This window comes from Cimex lectularius, unplaced genomic scaffold (genome assembly GCF_000648675.2).
Source record: "Cimex lectularius strain Harlan isolate CLEC.00 unplaced genomic scaffold, Clec_2.1 scaffold261, whole genome shotgun sequence".
Lineage (NCBI taxonomy): Eukaryota > Metazoa > Arthropoda > Insecta > Hemiptera > Cimicidae > Cimex > Cimex lectularius.
Genome location: NW_019394188.1, coordinates 592,225 through 611,172, shown reverse-complemented (window position 1 = coordinate 611,172; position 18,948 = coordinate 592,225). Strand labels below are relative to the sequence as shown.

General features: G+C 33.4%; 1 protein-coding gene and 1 long non-coding RNA gene across 3 annotated transcripts in view; one reads left to right on the top strand and one right to left on the bottom strand.

Annotated features, from left to right (window-relative positions):
* LOC112128213 overlaps positions 1-18,948 on the bottom strand; it is a 50,491-nt gene that overhangs the window by 11,238 nt on the left and 20,305 nt on the right. The window contains exon 2 of the long non-coding RNA XR_002910898.1: positions 14,314-14,362. This is a non-coding gene — a long non-coding RNA (uncharacterized LOC112128213). The remainder of the gene's footprint in view (positions 1-14,313; positions 14,363-18,948) is intronic.
* Positions 159-18,948, top strand: part of LOC106671021 (tubulin-specific chaperone cofactor E-like protein) — a 35,300-nt gene continuing 16,510 nt past the window's right edge. The window contains exons 1-2 of one of the 2 annotated variants that reach the window (XM_024230059.1): positions 159-267; positions 6,987-7,028. Coding sequence is in view for 1 of the 2 variants with exons in the window: in XM_014401766.2 (XP_014257252.1) it covers positions 4,844-4,891; positions 6,987-7,028 (90 nt within the window). In the remaining variant the exon portion in view is untranslated. Of the gene's footprint in view, positions 268-4,754; positions 4,892-6,986; positions 7,029-18,948 lie in introns of those variants that run through there. The other variant, XM_014401766.2, reaches the window with a different exon arrangement.

Below are 18,948 nucleotides of genomic sequence, written 5' to 3'. Positions count from 1 at the left end.
GGTGTAAAAAAGTGAAAGAAGACTAAGTTGGATGGAAAGAGGTCAACAGTCGGCAAATCGTAATTTGTTATGGAGAAATTCGGCGTCAGGCGTAATTGCAGCGTAGCTCTAGGTTGGTGGGGCGTTGGAGGGGATCCGCCGGCGGAAGGTAAGCACAGTACGACGTTGGATATCAAAGTGGAAAGTGCTTAAGTTCTAAGTGATGAACGAGTAGACAAGGGGGAGATAAAAACAAAGAACAAAGCAGCGCATGTGAGCGTGACAAAAGTGAGTTTCGATGTCTAACAAATGAGAAGTGTTTTCTCCTCTTTAAAATCAACTAGAAAATAGTATAAAACTAATAAAGCGATGAACCTATCGCGATCTATTAATAAAATGACAATAAAACTGTAATTTTTGAGGAAACAATTAAAGATGGGCAAAGTATACAGCTCTCCACCTGGCGCTCGAGTTAAATGACCTCTTACTTTATCTAAGGGATAAATGATCAAACAGAAAGCTGTTTTTTTCTGGCGGTATAATTGTATAAACCTGTTTAATTTTTAGTATCTATTAAACACTTAATTTTAAGAACAACTACCAACAAATTGTCAAATTCCTTAGTGCCCCCTTTGTTTGTTGACATTCATATAATTGTCCGACATTTCCCTAATTAAAATTCAACGATTGACAAAACCCGACAACAATAGACACAAAAAAGGCGATATTAAAATATGTATACTCTTAATTTTAATTATTAGCGGCTAGACGTTTCCAAAAAACACTATTTTCAAAAACCTGGTATCTGGACGGAAATTGATCTTTGTGTTTAAGAGGTAAAAAATGACTATTTGAACTACTGCTAATGTTTCTAAGGTTCGCATGGATTCGCTAATTATTAAATTCGTTCTCAGGCTTCATTCTTTTTAATTTATAGCACAGCCAATACGATACCTCACGCATCACCCAGTTGTCAATGTGATATGTTTGCCTGTCTGTTTGTCTCTTTTTCTTATTACAAGACGATAAAGAGAACAACAACTTACTAATGTAAGAGTCATGTTTATAATTGGGTTGAATAACCAACAACGAGGGACGAATTTAAAGTCTGTTTACGTTCAAGAGAAAAACCGCATTCTGACAGGGCAGAAGTATAGACTTTCAGTTCGACGACGAAACACATTTTTTTCAAAGTCACAACGAAGCCCAACTTGTACATGAAATTCAAATTAAGTCCTGCAAGATCTATTTAAAAAATGGTCATCGAGAAATCGGTCGTATGAAGCCATAAATAATTAAATACTTATTTAACTTTGTACACAATACATATTTATTGGAAGATTTTCAGAAAAAAGAAGAAAAATGTAAGAGTAGGAATTTGTTGAACATATAACAAATTCTCAAGGTACAGACATTTAATAAACAAAGTTTAACGAGCAAAATTTTTTAAAAAAATTGTGTAATTGAGTGTGCACAAGTGGCTGCGGATAAATAAATAACATGGCATTTCCAACAGACAATTGATCCATTTGAATTGTGGCATAAAGCATAAATTATTCCAAGGTTATTTTGAAATAAGGCCGTATAATTGTTTTTATATAAAAAAGAAAGAAATTGGGTGAGTGATAGTGTGTGCATATATAGTAAGTAGAAGTATAGTAGTATGTAAGGGTGTGTGTGTGTGTGTGTGTCAGTGAATATGTGAGAGTAGAGGAAAGGAGAAGGATACGAACAGAAAAATTAAGAGAGGTTGGAGAGAAAAATAAGTAAGTGTGTGCGAATGAGAGAGAGAGAGAGAGAGAGAGAGAGAGAGAGAGAGAGAGAGAGAAAGAGAGAGAAGTGAGAGAAGAGGAAAGGGGAAGGAGAATATAGACGGACACGAACATTAAAATTAAGTCAGGAGAAAAATAAGTGTGTGTGTGTGTGAATGAATGAGAGAGAGAGAGAGAGAGAGAGAGAGAGAGAGAGAGAGAGAGAGAGAGAGTTATAGTCAGACAGAGAAAGAGAGAGAAGTGAGAGAAGAGGAAAGGGGAAGGAGAATATAGACGGACACGAACATTAAAATTAAGTCAGGAGAAAAATAAGTTGTGTGTGTGTGTGTGTGTGTGTGTGTGTGTGTGTGTGTGTGTGTGACCTTTCTGTCTTTTAACATTACATTTAAATTGTTCTAACGCTATTTCAAAATAAATACGAAAAAGAATAATACTCTAGTCATGGCTGGATAAATATAATTGTTCATAACAAAGCGTATCTTTTCAGCGTAACATTTGTCACACAGAAAGAAAAAAAATCTTAAAATACATTATAAACTATTAAGCCCAACGCTAAGACTTCAAATGTTTTCATTTTTTATTATCTAATCAACATTGAGAAATAGGAGGAAAATTTATATTAAAATTCCCTTTATTCGTAACGACTAAAAGATAACCCGAATATTTAGAATAAACTATTTGTGTTCCTTCGCGACGCTATTATCGGTTTACATGACCCAAATGTAGTACACGTCGAAGATAACTCAATCTTGATGACAAATTGGCCAAATGAAAAAAAAAAACACTACGTCAAAAAATAGTTTTTTCTCCTTTTGAACGATTTCGCCGTTTCTCTTATTGCCCGTGTACATGATAATAAGGATAGTACCATTATCGAAAATACTAGGATGCGTGCTTATAAATAATTCCTACGCCCTTGGGCGTTCAAAATGCCAAACGGCTTTCACGTGAAAAGAAACAAAAACGGTTTAGCAATGGGTTATTCTTTAGTTTTCCGTTCAGACCCCTGGATTGTTTTTAAACGTGTTTTACGCGTTTTTAGATGGGAATTGGGTCAGTCGCAGGCGGACGCGGCCTGTTTCGTCGCCAATTCGGTGAGAATCGCGGGCGACGTCAATCCGGCGTATCAAACCAGGCTTTACATGAACATAGAAACATGTTACGTCACTAGGCACAAGAGAGAAAAGCTGCCTTTTTTTCGTTTCGTCTTATGGTTTGCAATTCATGTATTAAAAAAGTGCACAAAGGACAGAAATTACATCATTTCATACGTAACGCCTAAGCTGTTGAGTTACGCCGGATAACAATTTGTGAATCAATCTTTCCAATAATCCGATATATTTCAATTAGCTCGAAACCGAGGAAAGTATAAGTACATTAATTTATGGCAATTATAAATAATCTTTAAAAAATAAATTGTCAAACAACCTTTCAAAAAAGAAAATAGGTATAAAAATTAATATATAGATAGGATAAACTAATAGGACAGAGTGCGAGAAAAAGAGACAAAGGCAACGGGAGGGAGAAGGGGAGAGGGGGGAGAGGGGGGAGAGGAGAGAGAGAGAGAGAGAGAGAGAGAGAGAAGGAGAGAGAAGAGTAACAAAGAGAGATAGAGAGAGAGAGAGAAAGAAAGAAAGTGAGAAGGACAACAGAGTGGAGATAGGTAGATAGACTGATGATGATATGATAGGTATACGGATAGATAGGTAAATATATAGATAGAAAAAGAAAGATAGGAGATATAGGTGAAGAGAGAGGGAGAAAAAAGAGAAAGAGTGAGTGACAAGGGTGACAGAGAGAGAGAGAGAGAGAAGAGGGAGATAGAACGAGAAAGCTGCAGCTTCTGCTCTGCTCAACAGTCACACCCGGACCTTGACCCTCTGGGACAATCTTCCGCGTTTGAAATACGGTCCAAACCAACAAAAATATAAAGAAAACAGTTCAAATCAAGTTCAACAAAAGTACAGGAGTTGCGGCCTCACGTGACAGATACGACATATTCGTGCTCTAAATTTTGGAAGCTTGAACTTGACACTTCAAAAATTACAATTAAATTAAAAATAGTAAAACTAGGGATTTTATGAAATAAATATTCGCAAGATGTTCCTCAGATACAGCTGTGGATTCTCTGTCTAGGAGTTAAAAATAACACCTACAAATGTAGAACTTCGCAGAACTATTCCTAGTCACGACGGGAATTGAGGCGCATTTAACAGCTGATAAATTTATTTCGTTTTATAACAAAAAAGAAAACAGTAAATAATACAAAAATCCCAAATGAAACTGTAAAAATAAAACTAAGCTGACAAATTACTCAGCCTGCTCATTCGCATTTTCCCTAGGGGATTTCTGGATATCTTTTTGTATTCGCACTACATATAATGTCCATACATCTACGTTTTATCTGTCAAAAGAGAAATGTTTATATATTGCGTTCCTCTGCGCAGCTAATTAAAATGTAAAAATAATAAGGAAACAAATTCTTCAACTTCTATACTAGTACCAGAACCATATAAAATTTTAACGTATGAACACATAGCTTACACTTAAGAAGTAACGGTACAACCTTTAAACATCTTAATCGATTGATGCCTGCACACGAACAGCCCGTTCTCTTATCGAATAAGTTACATCATGGGCCTTGGTACACTGGTAGTCGATCTGGGGAAACTTAAGAAATCTATGTACCGATGCGTTTATCGACTGTCCATAGCATAATAACGCCAAATTTCTCTTGTGCAATTCTTTTCATAGAGAATAATTGGGGTTAAACATAACAAAATCACGACTATCACGTTTTTATTGTTCAACTTTCACCATTGAAGTCAATTTATCACTCCCAACTGAAAGAAATTATACACTTGGATTTCGACTTCACCTAACGAATAGAAGTCAGTAATTTATTTAATTTTTTTAAAATAAAAAGGGATTTTTTTTCTTGTGACAAAACTGGTATGTAAGCGTAAATAACCTCCCGGCCACGTGATTCTCTATTATATTTTGTTGTAAATAGTTCGGTTTCTAAAAATTTGAAAGCCGTTTTCTGTGTAAATAATTCCAAATTTTATAAAAAAGCTTTGTGCAGTTTTTGGATGAAGAAAGTTTTCGCGATTTGGTTTGTGCAATTGGTACTTATGCAAGTAAGTAACTTAATTGTGATATGCACTCAAAATAATATTTTAAATTTTTATAATTTTGCGCATAAACCTAGCATCTTGTTAAAAGAAAACATCTCGCCTCGCCAAGTTATAACTAATTAATTTGTTAAGCACAAACATTAACTTTTTTTAATAAGTAAAATTAGATATGCTTGAGATAAAAAAAAACTCAGTAGAACATGTAAAATAACCACGATCCATACATTTTGACATCAGTCTGAACATGCTTTAAAGACCTCTGAAGATGAATGCTTCGAAGGATAGCGAGAATAGGCGGACCGAATGATCGGAGACGATCACGCTACACGAACTTTGTTCATTAAAACATTATTTTCTCCAAGAATAACAGGCATAATGATAATTTCGTTGTACTACGGTTGAGAAAATAAAAGATAACAAATGTACTGCCATTTTATGATCATGCTGAAATTTCTCGTTTATGGCCACGTAACAGATCAGTTTTCTTAAATCGCTCCGTCAAATGACATCCAATTATTTTAAAGGAAGGTACGCATTTAAGCGCTCTGTTTGTCGCACCCCGTGACCTATAAACTCTATTCCTGGCCGAACAGCTAGAATAGACGCGTTAGAGATGATCTGGGTCAGTTTCTGGAGATAGAACCAAGGTTAGATACTGCCAAGCAGCGGTGAGTTACGCAAAATAGAACAGTATAACCGACTTCTTATGATATAATCTGTAACAATACTAGGAAAACTTTCTTCACCGAGCTGTATCGAAGCCAAAATAAATCTTCACGCACAATCATTCCCTTGATCCATCTTGGTTATGCAATTAGGATTTATGTGCTAGAGAAAAGGAATTAGCCATTACATGAATGCATTTTTAGAAACAACGAATTTTTCGTTGGTCAAACTGCTAATCGACGTTGGAAACTTGCCGATATGTTCCTTGTCTAATTTAGAATTTTGTAATTTGGTCAAGGGCATTTTTCTTCAAGGCTTGGATGTTTTCCAGAGCCAGTCCTGGAGAACGGTAAGACAGTTTATGAATGAAAGTATTTAAATTGGATTTTGTTTTTCCAAGCGTGTTACAAAAATAAACAAAGTTAAATGAAGCTTTAAACAATCAAAATTTCAAGTTCAACTTTAATCAATATAAAGACCTTTGTCATGACTAGCTTGTCTCTTTTCTACAATCAAAAAGAAACTATTAATTTTCTTACACGGGTCAAACTGTTTCCTAAGAACTTCAATAAAAAGTCTTTACCAAGTTTCGTGAGAAATCCAAGGCAGATTTGAAGTCCCATGTCTAACACAACCCTTGACGCTTAACAATTAAACATTGAAAGTTCAATTTAATCTGATAACATGTTTGTTTTCTAGCTCCAAATCCATTAAAACGGTTTCTCAATTACTCAATACTAAAGCATAATTAACTACAACGGCAAAAAGATTGATTTTTACGGGTATTGTAGAAGAGATATCAACCCCCGGAGTGCTTAAGTTTTATGAAAAAACCTTAAATATTCTGTGTTTGAATTCAGGGACGCTGAGATTCGAACCCGAGCCCTTCCAGTGATGGGCCACCTTGCCTTGTGAACTCTCAAAGTTAAATTAAATGAGATATAAGTTATAAGCAATATTGTTTCCCAGTGTGTATGTCACAACATTTTTATTATTCAGTTCACACTGTACTTGTTAAAAACGGACACGATTCAACTAAATTTGAGAAAATGATTAATTTATTAAATTTAAAAAAAACCTTTCTTAGCCAGACTGAATAAATTTGAAAGTTGCGTTTAAATTTACTTTATTATTTTATTTTTAATACTTTTCCTTTTTCATACTTGTATAGTTATTACATTAAAATTCTTTGGTTTTTTAATGAGTGTGTTCACTCACAATTATATGTACATTTTTGGTAAAGTAAAATGGAAGAGAAACGACGAAAAGTTAGCTTAAAAGGAAGCTAATGTACGAACGTATACTTTTTAAAATAAATAAGGATATTAACATAATTTTTTTTTTAAATTACTTTTCTGAAATAGAATATTTTAATTTATAGATATAGTTATTATATACAATGTGACTAATTAACTTTCCTATTTGTTTGCAGGCTTTCTTGGATAACCAATTCCTGGATAGACCTTTAATTCCGGTAAGTTTCGAAAATGGTTTTTAAGGGTTAGGCTTAAGATTAAGCTCGTTGCAAGATAAATTGTTCGCGGCCTCAATCGAACGATAGTGAACTATGATAAATAGTTGTCGATCGCAAATCGCCGTCTTAATGGCTAGACCGTTCGTTTCCGGGGTCGTCGCGCTTTTTCTCTAAAACGCTCTAAATCTCAGATAAGTCCGCGGATAGGTAAAAAGCGGGGCTAATCTCAAAATCACGTCACGATTTCATTCTTGTTTCACGTTTCAACACTCCACGTGGTACTCGATGTCATGACTACGGAACCGGAAAATGTTTCGAAACGGCTAAAAGTTGAATCCAGGGCCCTGCGGTTACGGGACGTTTAACCGTGGTGCCATTATAAAACAAAATTTCGATGAGCGTAAACCTCTACCTGGTCAATTCGACTTAAAATTTTACCTTGATCATAAAGGAAGAGAAAAAAAGAGACAGAATACAAATAAAACCCTAAGTGGCATTCCTTTTTGGTAAACAAAGACATTGCAGTAAATAAATTAAACAAAACAACAAAGAAATAGTGCATGTGCAATAACTGGCGTGGCTAACCTGCACCAACTTTAACTCTTGAAACTTGGAAAATCATAACCAAAAATTCATTAAGCAACTGAGAATTAGAAATTGAACAAAATTGCCCAATTGTCGATAAAGCATAAAACTAATCACCCTCTTCAACTTGAGGATTTGAGTGAAATCTCCATCAGCATATTCATACATAATTCCCAGGGATTATATGAATCTGTAGAGGAAAATAATTGCTCTAATATTCTAAATAGCTTCTCGTACTGCTCATTAAACAAGGATTGCCCTAACCCAAAAGAAAATAAAGATAATTTGATCTCGTTGTTGGACTTATGGGCAGACTTTCGGATTGATAATCAACGATAATGAGAAAACGGATGTCTGCATGTCAAAATCATAAATCTTTCACTGATAGAAGGAACAAGGGCAAACCAGCTCTCCTTTGGGAGATAAAGAGACACCATGGAATGAGAAAGTGATGAAAATGCTCCGAGTACCTTACTTGTAGTTAAACAAAACATTATTTAACAAAAACATTAAAAACAAACTTCAATTCTGTTAAAACGAGTTGGATCTGCCTTCATTATAATGCTAGAAGAAAAGGCCCGAAAACAACCAATTAAAAGCCTTAAGTTCAGCCTGAACGCTAAATAATGAAACTGGTTCTTTTGTTAAATATTATTCAGACAATATAATGTCAAAGTGTAAGAATGTTAAAGAGAAATCTGGAAAATTCATGTTCCAAGAGTCTATTCCAAAGGCTGAAAGTAGGTTGGGCTTTTAAACGTTCCGTTAGCTTCCTTCGAGATAGGAGAGTAAGTAGTGATAGCAGGGTATTGAGTACAGTAGCGCTGTATTCACTTAAGTTAATAACTAAATTTTCTTATCTCTGAAGTTATAAGTTCTTGAATTTATTTTAAGAAAACCTTGGGCGATAAAGCTTGATTTTGGTTATGCGGAGAAAAAATAAGCGCGTTTACGTATCGCATCTTCTTGTAAATGCTTTAAAGAACCGAATATAACGGCTAATCTAATTGCTTTTAGATTAGTTGTTCGAGTAGAAAACTTGAGGATCAATAGCACAATAAACCGTAAGAAATAATTACTTAACAACACAAATATGTATGGTTTAAATGTTAGGAGAATCAGAACTTAAAAGGCTCTAAATTATTAGATTATTTAAACAAAATGACTAGGAAGTGTTAACATATTTCTAACATAGCGTTTTTCAAGTTCAACATATCTTTAAATAGAAATCATTATGGAGTAGTAAACTATATTTTATGTTGAAAGAACCAAAAGTATCAATAAAATATCAAGGGCAATATTTTTTAATGTATCTTTTGGCTGCGTGCTCATTCTTCTCTCTTCCATATTCTCTCTCTCTCTCTGTATTTCTCTCTGAATTTCTCTCTCTCCCTCCCCCCTCTGTCTGTATATTTTACCACCCCCCTCTCTCTGTCTGTCTTCATTTCTTTCTCACTCAATAACTCACCCCTTAATCTCCAAATGAACTCAGTTACGTGTATACAACTGTTTAACAAATGATTTTTTGTAATTGATTTATGACTTCTTTTTATCTTTGAACAAATATCAAATATTCGTTATATATTTGCATTATTTATTTTCTTCTGTTAAAGCTCGTCTTCTTTATTTAGAGTGGTAAATCTATTTTCCATGTAACATTTTTATCTTTCAATCTGCCATCAACAATCATCATCAAAGTAAATTGGGAAATAAAATTAGTTTCCCTTAGATTAACCTAGGTTCATGTAGTCACACCCAGTTAATAAGAGTAATCCCTTTTTCCGTAATAAAAGAACCGTTTCGTCTGAGAAAGAAGACGCAGGTCTGCGGATAACAGAGGTTAACATTACGACACTGCGTGTGATAAAAACGCGGAGAGTTATTATTTTACAGTTATGTACCTTTCCAATGAGTCTGCTCGACAAGAAGGCAATTATTCAACCCTTATGTTGAATTGAACAGCATTTAATTATACTCGGAAAATGCCTGAAACTTACTGCGTGTTCGATTAAAAGTGTGATTAATTAATTCATTTACGAGGGTATATAAAAGAAAAAAATTCGACCTTGTTTCGAAGGTTGGCTACTCAGGCTATTGTCAGGTGACTTAAGTAGAGAAAACTGACAATGGGCTTTACGCTGCATTTTTTAGTTTAATGATATGTCGTATTATTCCTTAAAAAGGTTCTAAATTAATCTTTATCAGTTTGACGAACTATATTATATACGAAAATGCCAAGAGTCGGATAAAATCAAGGTCTCTTGAACATAACTCACAAAAACCTTGACATTTCTTGTAATAAACAATAAAAAATGATAAAAAATAACTTTTACGATCCCATTAAAGACTGGTGCATAAATCACAATCCATAAAACGAAATACGCTGGGTAGTGAACATCTCCGATTCAAGCGGTTCGGAATGATGCAACCGAACAAAATTATATGTACTGCTGCCTATTCAATTTAGAGAATTGGGAGTGCCAGAACAGTTCAACCACCTTCTTTTTATATTCCGGCCTGTACTCTTTTCTTTTTTAGCTACGGGTGTCTGCCAAAGGGGGTAACTTACTATTAAATTAACAATTATCGGGTTGTCCGGAAAATAATGCAGGATTTTAAGTTTTCATTAAAAAAAATCTATATAAAATATTCTGTTTACGTTTACAGGATTACTCATTTGNGGGAAATTATTTTGATTAAAGAACATTGCTTTAAAGTAACTAGTTTCTTTTTTTTTGTTTAATACCAAAATCCTGCATTATTTTCCGGACAACCCAATATTAAGACTTATTAAATTTCTGGGTAATGTGGTTAGAGGGGGCATCAGTGATTTTTTAAAAATATATTTAAACAATAGGTTTACACAATTTTTCAGATTTCCTGATAATTAATAAATACAGAAAGTTTTGTTTTGTCCCGTCAATAAACAAACGTGTTGCCCTAAATGCGTATTTTCTTTTTACTTTCGCTTATCTGTTATCTAAACAGCCATGTGCTATGATATGAGAGATTGTAATTATTTGCTGTCTTTTTTTTTAATACTCGTTGGTAAGGTAAATAAGAAACTTAAGAAATCACCACTGTTTTCATGTGCAGTTTAGATGAAGATTACTTCTCTTTAATCAAATATGTTGAATAACAAAAAATTCCTTAATTACTTTTGGTGGGTTTGGAGGTGTTTGTGTATGATTTTTGTTAAAAGAAATATCCACGTTTATTTTCTTGCACATAATAATAATAAAAAGATTTTGGGTGTGTGTGTGTGTGTGTGAGAGAGAGGGAGAGGGAGAGGGAGAGGGAGAGGGAGAGGGAGAGAGAGAGAGAGAGAGAGAGAGAGAGAGAGAGAGAGAGAGAGAGTTCGTGTTTAATATTTCTAAACGTATGTATATGTATAATTTTAAATACATTCAAAATAATGGAATAACGCCAATTTGAAAAAGAAAACACTCAGTTCCTTCGTCCATATATAAATCATTTTTTGTGGGCGTGGGTTTATGTGCATATACATAGGCATTGAATGACATTTCGCTGTGGCGAACCTTCATTTATTGTTATTGTTAATTCTTAAACAATGAATAATATGAAAAATGAATGATATTGTGAATTAAAAAGCACGAACTTTTCTAAAACTCGCATGATACCCTTATTTTATACTTTATTTACTTTCATTTGTCTCATTTTTACTTCAGAACCTATTAATCGGTTATACATATTTAACGTTAGGAAAATGAAAATATGCATAAAAACGCAGACAATATATAATTGCTGACTCATTGGTAATTTTTGGTATTGATACATACCACTCCTTACATTGATAATTTACTACATTGGTAATTTAAGAAAAAACATTAAAACTTATCAAGCGATAATAATGAGAATAAATTAAAAACTAAGACTTTCACTTTTTTTGCGTACAAAATTTTAATTACTGTTTATGTATTAAAGGCATCGCTTTGAATTAAAAAAAAGGACCAAATCATATCTTTGTGTCATTGTGGTCTTATTAAGTAAAACTACTTTGGAAAATAAACGTTTCATTGGTTTTCAAAACAAAGCTTAAAAATTCTGTGGCGTTTAAGAATTGTTTCTGGGCTCGACAAAAAATTTCTATGTTCCATTTCACCTAGAATATTCCGGTTTTATGCAAAGAGAAAGTCATAATGGTGGAATGAAGCGTGATGGTGAGAAAGCCTACGACCATTTCTGAGAAGATGAGATTTTAAATGTTATAATTTTTATATTTGGGGTTGACGGAGATATTGATGGAACTTGTTGTATAAAGTGAATACACTTTGTTTTTATCTTCATACTGCTTATCACTGAATTCAAAAATAGTTAAAACAAGAATTTTGATTGGTGATCGACTTGAAATCATTCGAGCAAAATTTTATTTGTTTTGGTACGCTGCCAGGTCACGGGATAGAAACCAGTATGTGCGGCGCAAATCTAGAAATAGTGGCCAACAGGAAGAAACTGGATTAACCAGGAATAAAACATCGCCGTGCTTTTTCTGACCAAATAAATAAAAACAATCCCGCGATTGTTGACTGGTTGAAACGAAAACAGCGAGAGTCGGACGACGGAAGGACGAGCTCGTGTGCACACGTCCTTGGGCAGGATCCCGACTCTCCTGGCAACAAGACTGTTACACAACGGAGTCTATTTGGAACGGGTTTCGACGAGGAAAGGAAGTACAGGAGGTTAATTAATACTTTTCGAAGAAATTCGCTAAACTTTCTATTAAAAAGAAGCTCGTTTTAAAGCTGGACAATAAAAGGAAATTTAAACCATTGGTTTTTTTGTAACAGTAGAACGTTACCGATAGACCAGACAGATTCGTATGACTGTTTGTTGCAGGCTCTTTATAAATCACAATTTGTTGCTTGTTGAACATAAATATAACATAACACCAATGAGAGATGGGATGAAGAGCTCCTGCAGTAGATAGAGTTATTGCACTTTTTAAAAATATTAACGTTAACAAAAAGAACAAAGAGCGTGAATGCAAATAAAAAATAATAATACTATTTTCGAGTAAATAGAGGAAACGAGAGGCGCACCTTTTATAGAAAGATCTAACACCTAGTTGGAAAATCATTAAGGACACTTGCATTCTCATATCTTAACCAAGAACATTCGCTTAACGTCAGGGGTGAATTGGTAAACTTGAATTTTAAGCCATGGCGACAGGACTACAGAAATTTTTCATAAAACAAATTTCACTTTCTGGGAAAATGTAAAATATGAAAAGAATCGGGATATATTATCACGTAATCCGATATATTTGAAAATACATTAAGTAGCACGAAGCGGGATTTGCATTTAAAACGAATGATAAAAATGTTTTTACGGTATTTACTGAAATAAAGACAAAACTATTCAACCTATCTATCCATAAAATAATATTAAAGTCATAAACATTAAAAATATATTAATTTGAGCTATTTGTAATATAACACTTTTACTTTTATTTCAACGTTTTGATATTTAAAATTGTACCAACTGTGTGCATACATTTAAACCTTTTCCATTTGTAGTTGGAATTTTCCATTTGTTATTAAACTTTTTCTAATTCCATTTCATATTTTATTATACTGTATTTTTATTGACTGTCTCAAGGCTCTGACTCAATTTTCAAGGTTCAAAATAAACAGCAAATAATTTAAATAAATTGTAAAACCGATCAAATACATAGAAAACGGATGAAATGAATAAGGTTTAAACGTAAATGGAAAAGAAATTACAATGGAAAAAGTCATATATTAAATTAAAAAATTCACATTAAAATAGAAAAAGTCGAAATTAAAATGGAAAAAGCATATATTAAATTGAAAAATTCACATTAAAACGACAAGTTTAAATTAAAATCGCAAAAGTCGAATATTAAATGAAAAAGTCGAAAATTAAAATGGAAAATGTCGAAATTAAATAGAAAAAGTTTAATAATAAATGGAAAAATCGATATTAAAATGGAAAAAGTCTAATATTAAATGGAAAAGACGAGATTAAAATTAACAAAGTTTAAATGTATTTGGATTAGTTTTAAATATATTTGCAAAATGTTGAAATAAAAATAAAAAATATATATCAAATTAAACACATGAAATGAGTAAATGTTATGACGAATGCTAAACTTGTTAAAACACAAATGCATAAACTAATATCAAAAATCTATTGCAAAATTACATATAGACACAAACATTAAGCGTCGTAACGTATCTCATTAATAAGGTAAAATAAAAATAATAAATAGTAGAATAAAGTGAAAAATTCGTAAAATTGTGCATCGATCATTCCAAGGATCCTGGGTGTAACTTGGTACATGTGTTTCGCCTATGTTTGTGATCGAACAAATACGCCATTCATTTGCAAATTATTTACCACGTCGCATAGCAAATATTTGCCCGAGCCTAAACTCTCTTGGACCATTGTTCGGAAAAAGTAAATAAATAAAAATGAAAAAACACATACTAGAGTTTCAAAGGGAAGATAAACTTAGTTGAATATTGACGTTAGTGGGCGTTAAAGAATCGTCAGACAGATTTTCAAAACGAACGGGAAAGATTTCTAATGTTTAAAAAACATATTGCAACATTTCAGAAGAAAAGGTCAATTAAAAAATTTGACAACAGCAACAAACATGTAGCATAAAAGTGATCGAAATATGCAAAAATGAAAGTTTTTTTGTTAACTGTCTCACCTCTCTATTTCATCGTCCTCTGTGGAACCTTTCAGAACCGGCATTTCGTCTGGAAAAAAGAACAAAAGTACATTTTATTAACTCGGAAAAGGCTAAAATGGGTATTGAAATTCTCGTGCTACAAATTAGACACGATATCCCATGTTTTAAGAAATTAATTAATTACAATATTTGCATTTAATGAAATAATGGTTTTGGGTCGGATGTGATTGTTTACTCTACGATATTCTAAAGTTGGATCTTTTTTATAGTTTAACGTGTCAGTGGATGAAGTCATCCATGACATGGATTTCCTGTTGAATTCCTGTAGCGTATTGCAACGAAACATGCTATTTTAACCTGATTCTGACGGCGTCGGATGACGGAATATTTCAAGATTGTGTTCAAGAGGGATCGAGAGGGAGCTGGGATCTAAGGCTGTCGTAAATTCTAAACCCTTCAGATAGAACTTGAGAGATTTGCCTTTTTATCACCAGCACAACACAACGTGCTTGCGCTATGCTTAAACGGGAACGTACTTTATTAATCTGACCGGCGGTGTTATCGAGGTGAATGTAAAGAGCCAAACCGTAACCGATTCAGTGCATCCCTCTTTTATTCGTTTGGGGAACAATGTTGTTCCCCAGGGTTAGTTACATGCTACCGGACCTTTATCCTTGAAAGCGAAACAGGCGTTGTCATTAACCGCCATTAAAAAATTGAAGAAAAAGAAAATTATGTAACTTTTGAAAGAAATAATACATATTGTTGCACACACAATGTCGAAAACTGATAAGAGCCCACATCGAATTCTAATGGTTCATTGAAGTCGCCACGTTCTGCTGTTAACATCAATGTTGATGGTATGGAATTAGAAATACGTTTAAAATTTAAAGACATAACACATCTTATATCTTTAATCAATCAGCACAGGATGTTTAAACATATTTTCCTTCTTTCCTCTCTGTGCTAATATTCTACTTTTGACAGTACTGCAGTTTACATTGTTGTCGGTAATACTAAACAATTCAGGCATGGGGTAAAATTAGTTTTACTGTACAAGAAATAAAAAATTATCCACACTTAACATACTAGGCGTCTAGCAAAAAGGTTGGTTCACTTTATCAACAAACACCATGTACTAAAATTGAATTTTAGTCAGGTGACTAAGAAGGTACAGACAGAACCGAGGGAGCTTGGTAATATAACACATCTAATATTTAACAGGGTGATTTCCTCTCAGTTTAATAGCTAACCTGTAGTATGACGCTTCCATCTTTAACCGAACTGAATTGTTCATAGAAACTTGATCTGAACATACTTAGATCAATATTTTTTAGATAAATTCTTCAACAGGTTATAAAACAAGCACACAGAGGTAGGGGATGATACAATACTAACTAATAAAACGTTGGAAACTTCGGGTTTTAACCGACTAGGGTAGGTTAGACCTGGTTTTAGCCGGCTAGAGGTGGAAACTCTGGGCTTTAGCCGCAAAATCTTGGCAATCCCCACTTTAACCGGTTAAACCTAGGTTTATCTATCATTCTTGCTTCATCGATAACATATATACTGAACCTCTAACACGTACTAAATTAAATTTGGTCTGAAATTAAAAACGCACCAGTACTTGACGTTTTCTGATATGACGGACTGGAGTTTCAAACGACATGATATTCCAAATGTGAAACTGTATGATACACCAAACACAAATTGAGAACAACACAAAATGAGATGCCACATTTTTACAGCCGAATGATATACATACTGAACTACTTCTGTACTAAAATTACAGTTGGCCTGAAATTAGAAATATATCTAGTACATAACTTATTGAACGACTTCTGACTATGAAGGTACTGAAAAAACTTGAGTATGTTTGACAAACTGAAATAGGCGTTTTGTGAAGACACTAAAATAGAGATGTAGGGAAATGAGATTTCGCATTTTTACAGCCGAATATATACATACTGAACTACGACTGTACTAAAATTAAAGTTGGTCTGAAATTAGAATAGATGTATCTAGTACATAACTTACTATTCTACGTCTTCGGATTATGAAGGTACAGACAGAACTGGAGCTTCTTAACAACATGACAATCCATTTTGTGAAGCTGTATGATATACCAAACAACCTAGAAAAGTCAACTGCAGGAACAAATGGAAATTGGCACTTGCAGATCAAATTAGAAATGTATCCAATGTTTAACAACGTGATTTCCTATAGGTTTGATAGCTTACCTAGAGTATGAAGATACTAAAGGTACAGGAGATAGAAAACGAGATGATGCCCATTTTCTACAGCCGAATGATATACATATTGAACATGCACAATATCTAACATGCAAAAATTAGATTTGCTCTGAATGCAATTGGAAATTCATCTAGTACATACTCTTTAACATGTAATGACTATGAAAGTACTTGACAAGACTGGAGCTTGATAACATGATATTCCATGTACTGAAGGCAAATGATCTTCCATTTAATAAAATCGGTTGTAAAAGTAAATAAATAAACGTCTCAATTAGTAAACAATATGATTTCCTCTAAGTTTAATGATAGTGCTATGAGCAGGAAGTGTAAAAGATGCTCTAATTTTGTTTCAAACGAATGTTATCGACTAAAATATTATAAAATTCAGGACACAAGCTGACTTAATTTGGGTTAGCTATCTTAAATATTTTAGAAACAGTGAAGTATGCGTCACCTTGCATAGTTTAAGTAGTAGACTTTCCGAGTTTCTTAAATATTTTATAAATAGTCATGGGAATGTTTACTTATATTTAGCAGACAACAGCGGAATTTTTTAAACTTTCTGTCAACATATAATTTTTTTTAAAGAAAGATTTTACGTAATTCCTTGAAGAAAGAGTTTCAACACAACAAACCGAGCGAGAATAGGCGGTCCAGAAGAACACTTGTATCTTTTTCGTGACGAGTACTATCTGCGATGTACCTTGAAAGGTGAAAACAGAGGACGAACGTCTTCCAGTTTAGTTCGAAATAAGAAAGAAAAGTGAAAATCGATGTCAGCCTGGTCGAGCAGCAATTGGAGCATGGCCTGTGCCATTTAAAACCAAGAGACGAAACCATTCAGACATTTCATATATATTATAAATCTAGAAATATTTAACGAAATTTTTAATGAAAAACGTTAAGTTTTTACCTCTCATGTCCCGCTATCCGCTCCGCCGTAAACAACTACAGTAATAATATAAAATTATGCCGAAAGAAAGTAAAAGATGATCGGTTGGAAACAAAGGTTTTCATTTTTAAACTTGCGCACTGTTGTAATCATCGGACCCATGGGACTTATGTCAACATGTCAACAAATAATCAGGCCAGAGCCAAAGAAGATTATGGATTGTGTATAAAATAATATACACTATTTATAATATAATATAAAAGCCCCGACGGTCGAATTAGATGTGAAAACAATTTTTCTACTAATTTATTTAACTATGTATTATTATTATATTGTGTATAAGAAAGAAATAAAATGTTGACGCTTTAGGGTTAAAATGGAAGATATCGTTTAATTATTACAACCAAACCATTTTTTCATTACATTATGGCCTTTGTACAATGTGAAACAACAATTGATTATTAACAAACAATTATTTGATTGTTACCATGCATGAGTAGAAAAAAGTCAGACACAAAATAAGTTAATACAATCAGAAAAATATACACTTTTTTATGTTCCGTCAATCAAAACACAATTGAACATTTCGACCATATTTCATAGTTGAAATGGAAGCTATGATTTGGTAATTACCATGGAGTACAATACACCAAAAAATTGTAAAGCGGTAACTTTTTGCAGTGTGAATGAAAACGCAATACGACAAGCAATCATTTTTTTTTATTACCGTGGATAATTTATAAAAAAAATTTGCTTGTAACCACGGATGATTTACAAAAAATCTAAAGTATAAACTTTTAGTAGTATGAACGAAAAACCAAAGAACATATCAACCATGGTTTTATGGTTAAATAAAGATAGGGATTTCTTGTTACCATGGATGAGTACAAAATTAATAGAAAAAAATCCTGTGAAATATTTTTACTTTTTACAGTAGGCATCTAAGCGCAATAAAACACATCAATAATTTTTGAACTGACACTGGGTCGCTTATTGGGCTCGCCTACATTCGCGTGTTTTTGAATGTTACTCATACGCGTTTCGGTTTTGTGCCATCTTCAGTGAGAAACTGTCTCAGATGTTTGACTATCATATGTTACGAGTGTAGACGGACCAGTGCCGCCTCAACATGTGTTCACCGACTGGCAGACCAACACCGGCCATCAACATCAAAAATTGTTACGTGGTTGTTCATAGTTAACCTGTAAGATTTGGTCGTTAACAGGGATGAATATAAATATTCTATTATACGCTTTTTATAGTTTGAAGAAATAGAACTTATCAACCAGGGTTTCATGGTTAGGGTTGAGATATATTTAATGGCGAGACAAAATGAACTTAAAATCACCTTTTACATAGAACCCATTAAATATTCATAAATGTTGTAACTAAATTAGCTAATCAGAACTTTCTAACATAGATTGTACCGTGGGACATTTGATCAAATAGATTTTTATATCTAGTTCGCACTTAGGCACCCTTTTAGGACTATTAATGTCGGTTAAA